The sequence below is a fragment of the Rattus rattus genome, chromosome 5 (assembly GCF_011064425.1).
Source record: "Rattus rattus isolate New Zealand chromosome 5, Rrattus_CSIRO_v1, whole genome shotgun sequence".
Taxonomy (NCBI): Eukaryota; Metazoa; Chordata; class Mammalia; order Rodentia; family Muridae; genus Rattus; species Rattus rattus.
In genome coordinates, this window is record NC_046158.1 from 107,656,789 (window position 1) to 107,672,214 (window position 15,426).

Consider the following 15,426-nt stretch of genomic DNA (forward strand, 5'->3'; position numbering starts at 1 on the left):
ATCGCCAGCCGGGGAAAGTTGCCCTGGGACTTCTGAGACATTGGTCTTTTGTGGATCTCAGTGAGAACACCTGGCCGCCCAATTCTGTTAGAGAATGTCCGCGCTCTCCAAACCCAACATTTGCGTTTCTAACTGAAATATTCTTGCTGCCACCACACCCTAACCATTCTCAGAAATTCTTAGCAGTGGCCTGAAAGATCCTCAGGTGGTTCTATCCTGAGTACCCTAAGTCTTAGAGTTGCAATTACGTTTTCTTAGAGTGCAATTACACACTCATAGGGGCAGCAACATCTTTTCTTTTCTTTTCTCTTCTTGTCTCTTCTTTCCTTTCCTTTTCTTTCTTCCTTTCTTTCTTTGACATTTATGTGTTCAAATCCCACTAAATTTATTTGCTTGGCCAGATTTTCTTCATCATCATCATCATCATCATCACCACCACCACCACCACCATCATCATCATCACCCACAGTTGGAAAGTGATTTTAAAATTGAGAATGTAAATAAAAATGTACTGTAGAGACTCTGTTTTGTCAGGTTCAGGATCAACTCCCATCAAATGCATTTCGGCAGACAGAGGCCCTTTACCTCTGAATTCCTGACGGAGGAGCAGCCCACCAGCTTCTCCAGCCATGCCAACAGCAGCACCAACAGCTGCCGGATGTACAGGGAAGCTGGTGCCTGCTGAGTGTCAAGACCCTTGCTGGTCTTCTAGGTCTTCTCTAAGACCACCCAGTCAGGAAGAAGCGGTATAAATTCCCTCTGGCTGGACTCTGACCTGATCTTTGCCCATGCTCCACATCCTGGGGCTAAATTGCTGTGCACTGGCAAGTTTGCCCTGGGATACTGAGACGTCCCCTGGGGTGCAGAAAGCCTAGAGAATTTGGTTTCGATCCGACCTGCTCCCGTTAGTGCAGAAGGCAATGAGTGGGCGCCACAGGAAGTTGGCTCAACAGCCAAATGGCAAGGACCCAGCCTGGGGCTACTGTGAGCCCACCCACCAGAGCAACGGGATTTCCCCGATTTTGCAGATTACAAAACCGAACTAAACCTTCATCCCATGCCCAACGCCAGAAGCACAGAAGGTGCATCCCCACTGGGCTCCTCCATCCCAGGCTGCGAAGGGGCAGGGCATGAGAAGAGAGAAGTTCAAGAGACCGATCGTCTCATGATATTGATGGGCATCTGTCACGTGGGTTTAGGCGGGAACTAGTGAGATCAGGGCGGCTGTTGAATCTGTCGCAGAGGCAGCACCAACCTTGCCTCAGCTTGAACATGTTCCTGCGACACTAAGATCCAGTCCCTGCCCTGCCTTGGCCAGCTTTCGCAGCCCCTTGCCGCCCACCATAGCCTTCTTTATCTGCAAAACAGAGGAGGTTAAAGGACCAGCCATCCATGTTTGTTTCAAAGTTCTGGTTAAACTGACCTTCAGAGGATGGTTGAGGCTCCCCCATCCTTCCAGCTCCAGGCTGGGCAAGCAGAGGGGTGGACCCCAGGGAAGACTCAGTGTTACCTTCTTCCTTCTCATCTTTCCAAGCTCTGCTCTGAGAAGCACGTCTTTCCCAGAAGCTTGCTGACGCCCTGCTCTACACAGATTTCCTCTCTGCCTCTATTTTCCTGCTATGGCTCCCTGAAGAGCAGACCAGCATTGGCCTGTGTCAAGCAGTCTCTAGGCAGATCTTGGCTATGCATGACATGACCCGAGGGATGCCTAGAAATTCTGATGCCAGTCTTACCTCCAAAGGCTCTGGTTTGGTTCGTCCAGGTTGCACCTCAGATCGGGGTAATGTCCCTAGACCTTACCTGAGACCAAGAGCAATCCCAACTCTAAGAGTCATAATGTGGAGTCAGTTACAGCCCGGGAAAGGTTTGGGGTCAGGGGAATTCTCAGTGGACTCAGTATGGGACTCATGAGGACCTCGAGTAACATGGTGTACCTGGAGTCTACCTGACAGTATAGACCCAAGGCTCTCAGATCCAGCGAGGAGACCCGCTGGCAAGCAGTAGGGCTGGAAATGACCCACACCATCACCTCTTTTCATGGAGGAGATGGGCTAGCATGGGCGAGGGACTTCACCAGCAGAAGCAGGAAGGCCTCCGAGTGAGCCAGTGTGAGCTGCTCTGGAGGAGCCCTGTCTGTGCCTGTAAATGTTCCCACTTTGCTGACTTTTGTGACACCTAAGAGTGACATTGTAAGTGTGCATCTGTGTGGGTGTATGAGTCCATGCATACATGTGTCTGTGAGTTCACAATTGCCTTGTGTGTGATGAAGGTGAGTATATGTGTGTATATGTGCATGTGTAAGGGTATGTGAGGGAATGAGAGAGAGAGAGAGAGAGAGAGAGAGAGAGAGTGCATGTGAGGGAATGAGTGTGTCTGTATGTGTGTGTGTTTGTGTGTGTGCTAGCATGTGTGCATTATTTCATGTGTGTATTAATGCATGATTGTTGTGTGTGTGCCCATGCACATGTGTCAGAGTATTTGAATATTACAGTGTAAGTATGGATGTGACAGTGAATATATGTCTACATACGTATGTCAGAGGACATATCTGTTTCTATGTGTACATGCGTGTGAAGGCATAGCTATATGGAATGGCAGTGCTCTAGTTGACATCTATTGCTATGACAAAACACTGAGCAAAACCAGCTTGGTGTTTTTGTACTGACAGATACTGTTCAGTGTAGGGATGAACACACTTTATCAGTTCACCATCAAGCAACATCCACAGTGTCATTTCGAGAGTCTGGCTATCATGAGCAGTGCATCATGGGTCAGAGAAGGGAGCTGGCCAGTAGACAGAAGCATTTGCCACACAAAGTCGATGCTCTGAGTTTGATTGTTAGGACACACAAAAAAGTGGATCACACACACACACACACACACTTTATAAAAAGCTTTGCATAGATTCTTGCATAATATAAATTTCTTTTCTCCGGTATGAATATGTAGGAGAGGGATTGCTGAATCAGATGGAAAATGAGTGCTTAACATTGCAAGGAATTTTCAAACTCTGTTTTGTAGCTGCTATGTCCCACCGGCTACCTGCTTCCTTGCCAATAGTAAAATGACTAGGGTTTCACCCCCAGTCATTGCAATAGGTGTCGAGTGCAATCTCTGCAAGGTTTGTGTTTGTTCCCCTAACGACTGGCAAAGGGTGTGGGGTGTTTTCTTGGGTGCTGGTTGCCACGTGAATAGTTGAGTCAAGCACCCATCCTCCTTTGGCTTTCATTTGTGAGATAGAAGTCATATGTTCAATTCGTGGGCTCACCTCAGGCTCCCCAGCAGCCCAGACTTCAGTGATGAGCTCCCAAGCCCGCCTTGCCCAATGGATAGTCATTATTCTTGTTTAGTTTGGAGCCTTTTTTTTTTTTAACAGATTCTATATACAAGTGAATTAAAAATATGTTCTCCATTTGTGGCTTCTTTGAACTGCTTCCCCCCCCCTCCCTTTTCTTTCAAAGATGAAGTCCCATGTTGCCCAGGCTGGCTTCCAGCTAAGACTGGACTTGTAATCCTAACCCTGACTGTCTCTGCCCTCCATGTGCTGAGGTCAGGTGTGCACAGCCACACCCCACTGGGTGTCTTCTGTAGAACCAAGTTTAATAAAGTCCTATTCGTTGGCCAGAATTTTAGTAATTACATTTAAGAACCTTTGGCCTAATCACAAAGCCAAAACCTTTTTCTTCAGTTTTCCTCTAAAATGTTCATAGCTTTTGCACTTTTTTTTTTTTTTTTTTTTTTTTTTATAGTTATAATTTTTTCGGAGATAGAGAACAAACCCAGGGCCTTGCGCTTCCTAGGTAAGCGCTCTACCACTGAGCTAAATCCCCAGCCCAGCTTTGCACTTTTTACTATGATCCATTTTGAACTTCCTTTAAAAGCATGGGATTTGTGTGGAAGATCACTGTTTTGCTTATGAATAGTCAAATATTCTAATGGTGTTTAAGAATATGGGACTTTTTTCTGCATCACTAGCATACTCTTTTATCAAAAATGTATATACTCACATCGTTCCTGGGTGTGTGTGTGTGTGTGTGTGTGTGTGTGTGTGTGTGTGTCTGTGTGTCTGTGTGTCTGTGTGTCTGTGTACATGTATGTGTGTGTGTGCATGTGTGTGTGCATGTGTGTGTATGTGTGTACGTGTATGTGTGTGTATATGCACAGGCATGCATATGCTACTAGAAATTTGCCGATGGTAAAATGAGGCCTTCATCTTTATTATTACTTTTCAAAATTGTGTTACCTCTTTTAGGTTCTTTGTTTTTTGTTTTTATTCATTAAAAGTTTTAGAGTGAGGGCCATTAGGTACTCAGCAGATAGAGGGACTGGCTCCCAAGCTGACAATGTGACTTGGATTCCTGGTACCCAGGTAGTAGAAGGAAAGAACTGACTCCAAAAATTGGCCTCTGAGCTCAGCCACACACAAGTGGCACGTGTAGGAAACTGCCCATGTGCTCAAACACACACACACACACACACACACACACACACACAAAGCGCATATAAACAACATTTTTAAAATTAAAGAATGAGCTCTCCCATATATAAAAGCCCCACTGTAGTTTTGATTGATATTCTATTGTATTTATAGACCAGTTTTGGGACTGTAAGGCTTCAAATCTATGAGTACAGCCTTCCCATTTGCTTAGTTAGTACTTCATATTTTTTTCCGTCAGTGTTGTTTTAAACAGAAACTTGTTTTTGTTCAACTTGTATCTAATTATTTTAGTCTGTGGTCATTTAAAATGCTCTTAATTGGGTTAGAGAGATGGCTCAGTGGGCAGTGTTTACTTTGAAAGTATGACTACAGAAAGTTAGATCCCTAAATCCACACAACTACTGGGAAGGCGTGGTGGCCTTCTGGTGGCCTCGGAGTATGAGAGGCAGTTTGACATTTAAATACAGAACTGGCACTGCTAATTCACAGGAGAGCAGACATCTTAGTCAGGGTCCAGAAAGCACTGTGCTTCCCAGTACTTTGAAATACCCAGGAGGCCCCTCGGTATGTCTGAAACACTCTGCTCCACAGGTGGGCACTTTCTTCCATGGGTTGCTTCAGGGCCAGGGGGTCTGCTGTGGCTAACTGCCTGTCTTGTCTAAGTTCCAGAGTTTCCTGGTATGCTGCCCCTCACCTGAGTCTGTTTTGGGCATTACCATGCCTACTTCCTTTTGCTCTTTCCAATTAGCCTTCAGCCAGGACATCTCTTTGGAGACCTGTGTATTCTAGCCCTCTATTTTGGCTTGCTGGGCTTGTGGTCCTGCCTGCTGACCTAGGGACTTAGAAACATGGCCTCTCTGCTCTGAAAAACTTTTTGAGGTCCTGCTCATGCTCCTTCTTGGTTCACCAAGTCAAAACATCTATGATATCATTTCCTGCCTGGCATGCTTGCTTGGGCCTGTTATTGGCCATTTGCCCCATTGAGCATGCCATTGCCAACACATACACTTTAAAATTATGAGATGGGGTTTTTTGGCCCATACTAGCCATCCCGTCTCAGACTTCTTCATGCTGGGATTATGATCTATAAGTGTAAAGGGGCAGCTTTTGCAGCCCCAGGGCTCTGGGAACAAAGGCAGACACCAAGTGAGTAGAACTTTCATATCCTTTCATATTCTCTTCCAGAAACTTCCATGCTCTTAGTAACCTCCTAGGACTTAAAATAAGGACAAGGAACCTAAATAAAGGAATAAGAAAAGATATAAGATCTCATTACGTGAACCGGGCAAGCCTCTAACTAGAAGCGATCCTCCTTCCTTTGCCTCCTGAGTGCTGGGATTATAGGCATACTCAACTGGACATATTTTTATTAAGAAAAAATAGCACCCATAATTTGACAGCACTGAAAGCCACCATTTTCAGAAAATGGGCTGTACACACCATTGGAGTCACCATTTGTAAGAGTATATTCATCCAGAGGGACCTATTTGGCATGAGACTTGAGTAGCCTGTCTTGGGCTAAGGGCAGGCAAGGCAGGGAGGCAGGCAGGAATGGGTGGGTGGATGGATGGGTGGATGGATAGATGGATGGAGATGGAGGGAACAGGAGGCAGGCAGGGAGAAAGGGAGAAGGGGAAGGAGAAAGGAGGAAAAAGATTGTTTGTAGAGAAGTAGAGGCATTTAGAACGTAGCGTAATAGCATTATTAACGTGTTGTGTCACCCAACTGTGCCAGTGTCACCCTAGAGCATCTGTCCCTGACTTCATGAAAAGAATGCGTGTTGCTAACCACAGCCTGGCTCGACACCAGCACAGATGGTGTTTCAAAAGGCGGCAGGGCCCAGTGGTATAGACCATTGTCCTGTCCGGCACAGCTTTCCTCCTGGCTGGGTAATTTGGGTAATGTTTCTGTCCCTGTGACTCAGTTCTCTGAGTAGTGATGACAGCAGATGCTCCTGTCTTGTGGTGCATGGCAAGGAGAAAATGCATAGAAGAGAAGACATGGGGCGTGTGTTTAGCACATGTTACGGAGAGGATGGGCTAGCATGGCTCACAACTTGCTGAGCGGTGAGAAAGAAACAGGAGAAACCACTGTTCTGTTTCCATGGCTGTGTGAGAAAACAAAATGAAGGTTTTGGTATAAATATAAAAATCACCAATGACCAGCAAGGAACAAAAAAACAAACAAACAAACAAACAAAAACCCCTGCAGGCTGTGTGCATGGCTCAGAGGTAGACTCCTGCCTCCGGTGTGTGGATTCTATCCCTGCTACCACACACACAGAACCTCAAAATGCCCTGTGGCTCAGGCCCTGGAAGGGAGACTCCAGCTGCAGGCTTTTGACAATGAATTTTGTGTCAGCTTAGCTAAGTCATGGCTTCCCTACAGATTGCAGGGAAAATATTATTTAGATGTGATTAACATCACGTCAGTGACTTTAATTAAAGAAATTACTCCCCTTAAAATGGAGTTCTTCTCTTATGCAAACAACAGAGGAAGTTCTTCCAGGCTGTCTTTGAACTTGAGATGCAATAGCGACATAGATCTTACCCCACAATTACATGAACCAGTGAGACCCCCCACTCCCCCATCTCTCTCTTCCTCTTTCCCTTCCTCCTTCATGAGTGCGTGTATAGGAATACATGTGTTACACACACACACACACACACACACACACACACACACACACACACACCAAAGGCTGGAGATTTGGCCCAGTGTTCGGAGTCCTAGCTGCTCTTGCAGAGGACCTGGGTTCAGTACCCAGTACCTACATAGTGGCTCTCAAACATCTGTAACTCCAGTTCCAAGGGATGCAACTTCCTCTTCTGACCTCCACACCTGCACACATCAGCTTTAAAAATAAATCAGTCTTAACAGTAAAAATATGATATATCTCAAATGTGCATGCCGTACATGCACAACACACACATCCTAGTACATTAACTATGCTTAATTCCTGTTTATTTCCTGTTGCCTGTGCGTCTTTGGAGAACCCTGACTACTGCAGGGGCTGTGGAGAGCTCTTGGGGTGACCTCTCGAACTTTCTCTGCTCTTGCGTGTGTGTGCTCAGTGGAGGAGTGACAACTCTAGACTTGATCTAAAAGTAAAGTTCTAGAGAAAGTGCACACATTTCCCCATGACTCAATGGTGAGGGCCTTGAGCTTTGGCTTAGCCAGCCCAAGTTGGCAAGTCTGTCCTGTCTGAGACCTAAAGGCATCAAAACATCTGTGTTTCCATGAAGAATATGCTGACACGGCACATAGCTGTGGCTGAGGAGGAAGCAGGGTGAGAGGCAGTCCCTTCCAGTTGGAGGGGTCATCTGTGGCCGCCTGAGAGCTCAGGGCTCTGTCAGCAAGGTAACTGTTGAGGTGGTTACCATGCTAAGACACTGTGAAGAAGTCCCCTCAGCTATGTACATCAAAGCCTCAAGGACCATCCAGCCCTCACCTGACACATCTTGCCTGTGGGAGTCTTTACTCTGGGCTCTGGGTCTTGACTTCACTTATAAATTCAGCCCAACAGTCAGGAGACCTGGATAGGGTGGGAAGTGCTAGGCCTACTAAGTTGTGGGATAAAGGACAGGTAATCTTGGAGTCACACAGCATCCTTAGCTGTGGGCCCCTCAATCAGCTGGTGGGGTCTGTGTGTAAAGTGTACTTGTGGACTCCTCTCTCCTGGTTGGTTTTCAAAGAAAGGTGAGCATGGCAAGCCCCGAGGGGCTTTGAGCAAATAAACCTCGAGAAAGACAATAATGAAAGAGTGAACAAGGACTTCCCTGAGGAAGATGGGTGCGTGTCCGTGTGTGTGTGTGCGTGTGCACATGCGTGCACTTGCTCCTGAAGGCACTTGCTCCCGACATCCAGTGTCCTGATCTCAAACACTGTCAGCAAATCTGGAGCTGGGCTGGGGCCTCTTTCTGGTGATCCTCCTGTTGTCCATTCCCACAGCCCCAGGCTGCAGATGCACTTGCCTGTCTTTTTACCGAGGCAACCATTCTTACCCACTGAGCCCTCTCTCCAGGCTGCAGATAAGATTTCTCATCACTCTCGAGAACTTCTGGCTCCTCTCCCAGTGCTCAGCGGTGACGTCGTGTTCTAGAACCATCTATACCTGGGAAGAGCTGGCAGTGTGATCCCACTCTTCACTGAAGGCTTCTGATGTCAGAGTTTGAATTAGGTGACTTATCGTCTCTTTTAAGAGTGGTGTAACAAGAATGATAAACCCTAAGCCAGGCCTGGCGGCTCACACCTTTAATCCCAGCATTTGGGAGGAAGAGGCAGGTGGATTTCTGTGAGTGTGAGGCTAGCCTGGACTACAAAGTGAGTTCCACAACAGCCAGGGCTACACAGAGAAATCTTGACTCTAAAAAAAGAAAAAAGAAAAGAAAACAGAGATTAACCCAGGTCTTTTTATTCTTTCAGAAGTGGAAAATTTCCTTATCTTAAGTGTTATTAAAATAGAGGCAATGTTTCTACAGCTTCTTGTCAGTGCCGTAACCTGAGTGTGTAGCCAGATGTTTTTGCTTTGTTCGATTTTCATTTTTGTTTCTGTGGTGATCAAACTAATGACCTTGAACATGCTAGTTAAGAGCTGTACCGTCATCCTGTCCTTCCAACCTCAAAAGCCAGTGACGGATACTTCAACTAAGGGGGAAATCTCTTCAAGAGAAAAATAAAAACCAAACAGAAAAAGGAAGCACTGAGGGTCCCACAGGAGCCTGTGAGATGAGGGCCCAGATGGAGTGGACTCCTTTCTCCTTCCTAGGGTGTGGGGGCCTCCTGCAGCCCTGACTGAATTTTCTCTCCAGAATAGGAAGTCTATTGAGAAGGTCGTGGGGAACCTAGGGTCACCTTGTACAGATGGAGTCTGGTATCTTCCAAGGAGAAGGACTGGCCCCTTCTCACTGCCTCAGACTTCCACGGCCATGCAGGCTCGCCTCTTGCCTTGCTCCTCAGGCAGCCTCAGCAAGGCTGTATTTGAGAAGTAGGGAGTGATCTGTTCCCATGGCTCAGGAGCTCATGTTCCGAGCAGGCAGTGGTGGGTAGGAGAGCACAGTGGAGAGAATGGATGGGGGAAAGAAGGAGCCCCCTCCAGACTAAAAAATGTACACAGAGGAAGGGAAGCGAAGTTGAGAACAGATCTGGACCCATGCCATGTCCACTGATGTGAAAGTAACAGTACATCCAGTGGAAGGAGGGACAGACGGAGAGCCGCGTGGCAACCTAGTCTGTCCTGGTGATCATGGAGATGCCAGTGTGGGCCCGACTCAGACAGTAACACAGAGCAGGACGTTAGCGTTGGTGTTTCTTGGTTTGGATTAGTTTTGTGTTTTGAATTGTTTTTCAAGATGGATGCTTTCCCTGACCAAGTAAGATGATAAATACTGTTTCAATTTGAAAATGGGGAACGTTCGGGCATGACCCACTCGTCCCCAAAACTCAGGCCTCTTGAGCACTTGCCCTGGCTGAAACGGGGGTGCCAGTTTCATCACCCCATTGTCAGGTGGGCTAAATTCTGGACTAGGACAGCAGAGTGTGAACCTGCCTCCCGCCAATTCCATGTCCATATTTCTGGATCAGAGAGCTGCCCAGTCAGTGGCCGCTGCAGTGAGGAGCCCCCAGACATCCTGTGAAAGGCATCCATTAGCCAGCTCCTGTCTCTCATCCAGCAGAATGGCACCCGAGACCTTTCTTTTACTGCCTGAGGCAGTTAGGCAGGGGTGGGTCAGTCTTCCTCATCAAGTTGTCACAAACCTTCTTAGTGGGCTCCCCGTTTCCCGTGTCAATACAGCCTAAAGCTGCTAGGTCTCACCCCAGTGACAGTTAAGGGATAAAGCCTCTGGTGTCAGTTGTCTTTAGGGTGAGCACTGAGGTTAGAGAAACCTGGCTGCCCCAAAGGCCACCTTCAGGCTCTCCCCCACTCTCCTCTTGTCTTACTTCCTGGGGTCCTGGGGCGTTTGCCATTCCCAGCAAACCCTTTGGAATTGAGAACTCTTGACTTCAACACTGAGCCTGGCGCATCCCCTGGTCCAGCAAGCTCTCTCCCGGGTGTCATGAGCTGACATCTGCGTGTGAGAGATACCTCTCCACTTCCTGTTTCCATCACTCATTAACCAACTTTTTAAGAGTTAAAAAGTCCACTCCAGGGGTGCTAATTCCTGAAAAAACCCTACCATGAAAGGGTTATGTGGGAGTCGATAAGGATGCTCCTTGGGAAGGTTGGAAAGCCCAGACTCTACCAGTCCTGTGTTACATGATTGGGGTCAAATCACTTGCCTTTCAGCCTCGCTGTGGCATGCGGACCAACGTAACCACAAATAGAGGCTGCTTTCTCCACGTGTGGCCGCCAGCCAGCTGCCGAAGCAGCGACGAGGCAGCAGCATCTGAGGAAGAGAAATGTGTCTTTGTGAGTGGAAGCACATCCCAAATGGAACTGACGAAGCCGCAAAGACATCCGCTTCCTTTTTAGCGCAGGGAGATAGGTGTGGGAGCTCAGGTCTGGAGGGGTTGGCCACACAGTGCTAGGCAGGTACGAACAGGTCACCGCCTGGGTGCCCGGGACTTTGTGTGGAAAGGATGGCCAACCGTGGGGGAGGAAGTAGAAAAACAAACTTCTCTTTCCAGAAGTTGCCTTTGGGGCTATGCCTCATCAGGCTCCGGTTATGTTGGAGGCCAAGGAGCCCCTGTGGATTCACAGATTCCAGGGGCAACTGGGAACTCAATTTTGTCAAAAGCATCCATTGACTCTAGCCCATGAGTCATGTGTTTGGTGAAAACTCCAAGGTGCCGTGGCCTGGCAGTCTCTCCGGGAGAGTGGCCCACTGTGGCCACAGCAGCTCCACCGAGCGGTTGGACATGGCCCAGGCTGCGGAGGCCACATACCTCAGCTGCCCAGCTGCCTCACTGGCTTTTACACATTTTGTTTAATTATAAAACTTATGCTTGGGGCTCGGGGACATAGGAAGACATAAACATCCACCTCTGGCCTCTACATATGTCCACTTGCACACACGTGGCCACATACATGAGCATGTACACACTATAATGCACACAACTGACGCTCAGTGAGAAGTAAAAGCCAACTAAACCATGATCCACATCCCTAAGATGTGTGCACGTCAGTGTTGACGTACCGCCTCCCCGACCCCTTACACGGAATACAAGCCAGGTCAGACAGATTGTATCTTGTGACGCATAGTTCCCAAATGATGGAGAATGACCTTAGCCCAGAATCAGTTACCCAAGGCCAAGCTCCTCTCTCCTTCCTGGATATTCCTTGTCTTTGCTCCACCTCATCCCTAGCTCTTTTCTCCTTAAGATTTCGTGTGTGTGTATGTGTATGTGTGTGTATGTGTGCAGGTGTATGTGTATATGTATGATGTGTGTGTATGTGTGTGTATGTGTGTGTGTGCGCATGTGTGTGTATGTGTGTGTTTATGTGTGTATGTGTATGTATGTATGTATATGAGTGTGTGTGTATGTGTGTGTGTGAGTGTGTGTGTATGTATGTGTGTGTATATGTATATGTATATGTGTGTATGTGTGTATGTGTGTATGTGAGTGTGTTTATATGTGTGTGTATGTGTATGTGTGTATGTGAGTGTGTGTGTATGTGTGTGTGTATATGTATATGTATATGTGTGTATGTGAGTGTGTGTATGTATGTGTGTGCATGTGTGCATGTGTGCGTGTGTATATGTATGTGTGTGTGTGTGTGTGTGTGTGTGTGTGTGTGTCAGTGGAGTGGCGGGCACAGTAAGTGAATGTGGAAGTGCAGATGACCTTGGAATGCAGAAGAGGGCATCAGATCCTCCGGAGCTTACAAGCCAATGCAAGCTGCTCCTTACAGTGTTGTGAATTAAACACCGTCCTCTGCAAGAGCAGAAAGCACTCCTAACCACTGAGCCATCTCTCCCTGATGAGGTGGGAAGGAACTTTCTCATGCAGCATGATGTTCCCATTGCTGTAAGTCAGATAGTCTTTGCCAATGTCAAGTACAATCAGGATTTCCTTTTTTTTTTTTTTTTTTTTTAAAAAAAAAGCTATTTAAAAAGCCCCCAAACTGGCACTGGTTGTATTGAATACTTCTTTATTCTATTTTTCCCTTATTTTACCTTCTACATTTTTGAAAAGCCCAGGAAGCACCAGGTCTCCCTGCCTGTTCTCTGTGTCCCGCCGTTCTCATTTTCCAAGTGTCCGATGGAGAAAGGAAAATTTCACCCAGCCTGGAACTCAGTGTCTTAACTTAGAGTAAGGAGGAGTTCGTGTGTCCTTGGAGTGACAGGCCAGTCATTATAAGGAAGTTTGGCTTCAAATGGCTGCTTAGCCACCCAGTCATTTGGTCGCCAAGTCTGTCCTTGTTTTGTTGTGTCTAAGGGTGAGGTCGGGGTATGATGTGTGTACTTGGGCTGTCACCTAGCGACTTAACTGAGCAGATGCTGTTGTCCAGGTAGAGCAGTGGTCCTCAACCTTCCTAATGCTGTGACCCTTTAATACAGTTCCTCAGGTCGTGGTGACCCCCTTAATTAATTTTGTTGCTACTTCATATGTGTAATTTCGCTATTGCTATAATGCAAATATTTGATATGCAGATGACCTGGGAAAGGGTTGTTCAACCCCCAAAGGGGTCAAGACCCTTAGGTTGAGGACCACTGAGGTTGAATATCTAGAAGAGAGGGGTGCCTTGGGGTAGCTGATCTACCAAGGTGTTTTACAGGGCACCAGGGAGTTTGAAGCCCATGGTTCAGACTTCTGCAAGCCCAGAGCATGATGGTAGGATGACATCAGCTGCAATGGCCTCTTCTCTCCCCAGAGCTGTCTCAACAAACAGCAGCTCCTCACGACCGTCCGCCAGTTGCAGCAGCTGCTGAAGGGCCAGGAGACTCGCTTCACCGAGGGCATCCGAAACATGAAGAGCCGGCTGACGGCACTGCAGAACACTGTTAGCAAAATGACCCCGGACGCACCTCCAGGTGGGTCCCACAGCATCAGGCGGGGGCCAAGAACTACACTCAAGAGCCTTCCCCACAACTCTCCCCATCCAGTTTGTCTGTCCTTCACCTGTGCACACAAGTGTGTGTGTGTGTGTGTGTGTGTATTTATATGTATGTGAGAGATAATGTGTGTGTGTGTGCTAGAGAGTGTGTGTGTGTATGAGTATGTGAATGTGTGTATGTGTGTGTGAATGAGTATGTGAATGTGTGTATGTGTGTGTAAGTGTGTGTGTGTGTGTGTGTGTGTGTGTGTGTATTAAGATTACTTCTCTCTCCTACATTTGACAGTTACCTATTTCCAGGTTTCTTTTTAATGATTTGTTTGTGAGTGTCTGTATGTATGCACATGTGTGTACATGTATGTGCCCAAGGAGGCCAGAAGAGGGCATTGGACCCCAGGTCCTCTGCAGGAGCAGGAAGCATCCTTAACCACTGAGCCATCCCCACAGCCCTCTTGTTCTGTTTTTACCGTATGTAGCTCAAGTCATCACATAACTTGGCTTCACACTTGCTATGCAACCAAGGATAATCCCGAACTCCCGATCCTCCTGCCTCTGCCTCCCAAGTGCTGGGATTATGTTTGCATCCCCAGGCCTGGTTTTCGTTTTTGTTGTTTCAAGATAGGCTCTCAATACCTCGTTCAGGCTGACATGGACCTCAAAGTCTTCCTATCACTGCCTCCCAACAGCTGTGGTTTGTCACCACACCCAGCCCGTCTCCTCTTGTACCTCTTACTCTAGGCTTAATAGCTACATAGGTAGCAACCTACAATCCCACAAAATTGTCAAAAACATCCCTCTGCAAGCAAAGGTACTTTTCAGCTCCCCGTCCTCCCCAGAGGGCAGAACCCTGGTTCCGCTTTTCGTCCTGCTTTTATTTTTAGTGCAACAGTCTATTTTTCAGACTGGTTTTAAGTTCACAGCCTGGAAGTCTCAGATGCTTCCTACATCTGCCCTCCACACAGGCACACCCTTCCACCCTGACCTACCAAGCACGCTGCACTTACTAAGTTTGTTATTTTCCATTCACAAGAGTGGCTCTTGCTGTTCATGCCTGAGAGTTCATTCTTCAGTGACCCCACCAAGTTGGGGTGAGAAGAAGGGCTTTGAGGGCAAGTCCCGCTTATCTGGGGTGCAATGGGGGCACCCCGGTTTCCCTCCACTAAGGGAGAGTTCAAGCGTGTCTTCATGGTGACATCTTCCATACCTTCTAGGCTTAGAGGTGAGTTTCCCCTAGTCTAGGGGGTCAGGGGACAGGAGATGGAGCCGGCGGGATATCTGACACCATTGGTTCCTACACTGTGGCTTTGTTTCTTTGGACTTCCTTTGTTGTGTGAGGTACCATTTCCAGAGACGGTTTTCGTCAGAGGTTCAGTAAATCTCGTTTCCTTCAAGGCTCATTTATAGAACATACTTTGTGTGCCAAGCACCCGACTGGGGTTGGGGCTGGGGCTGGGGCTACAGAAGAGCACAGACCAGGTTTCATTCAGGCAGAGAACTCTGATGATGAACGTGAAGACACGGCCATGTAGTCACAAAGGCTAGGAAGAAAGCAAAGTGGGTTGAAGATGCATGGTAGCCAAGGCTTCACATGGGAAGCGGTGATGTTTGAATGAAGACCTGGAGAGCAGGAAGAAGGAGCCGGCCTAGAGGTAGGCTGAGCCTGTCAGGAGACTTTGGACACCCAGTAGGCTGGAGACGAGAGAAAACGGAGGCAGTGGTCATCTCACCAATCTGGCACTCCAATCAAAGCCTGGAGGCCCTGCACGTACAAGCCTCCAAGTCTCTGAGGCTGTCTCCTCAGTTTTCTCTAAGCCAACAGTGTGTTCTCCTCCTTGTCTCCAAGAACATCAGGAGGTTTCGTGAGATGTGGCATTTACAAAGTCCAGGGCCGTGCCCAGCCTGCAGCAGTCATTCGACACACAGAGAGGTCTTATGAGTGCTAGCCATGCTTCTGTGGCTGCAGCTCAGGTCTGCAGGTCCTAATCCCTGC

At 47.6% G+C, this 15,426-nt stretch overlaps 1 protein-coding gene across 1 annotated transcript in view; it reads left to right on the forward strand.

The window, feature by feature from the left end:
• Fbln7 (fibulin 7) overlaps nucleotides 1-15,426 on the forward strand; it is a 35,070-nt gene that overhangs the window by 400 nt on the left and 19,244 nt on the right. Inside the window, exon 2 of the mRNA XM_032904184.1 lies at nucleotides 13,254-13,413. Coding sequence (XP_032760075.1) covers nucleotides 13,254-13,413 — 160 coding nt within the window. The remainder of the gene's footprint in view (nucleotides 1-13,253; nucleotides 13,414-15,426) is intronic.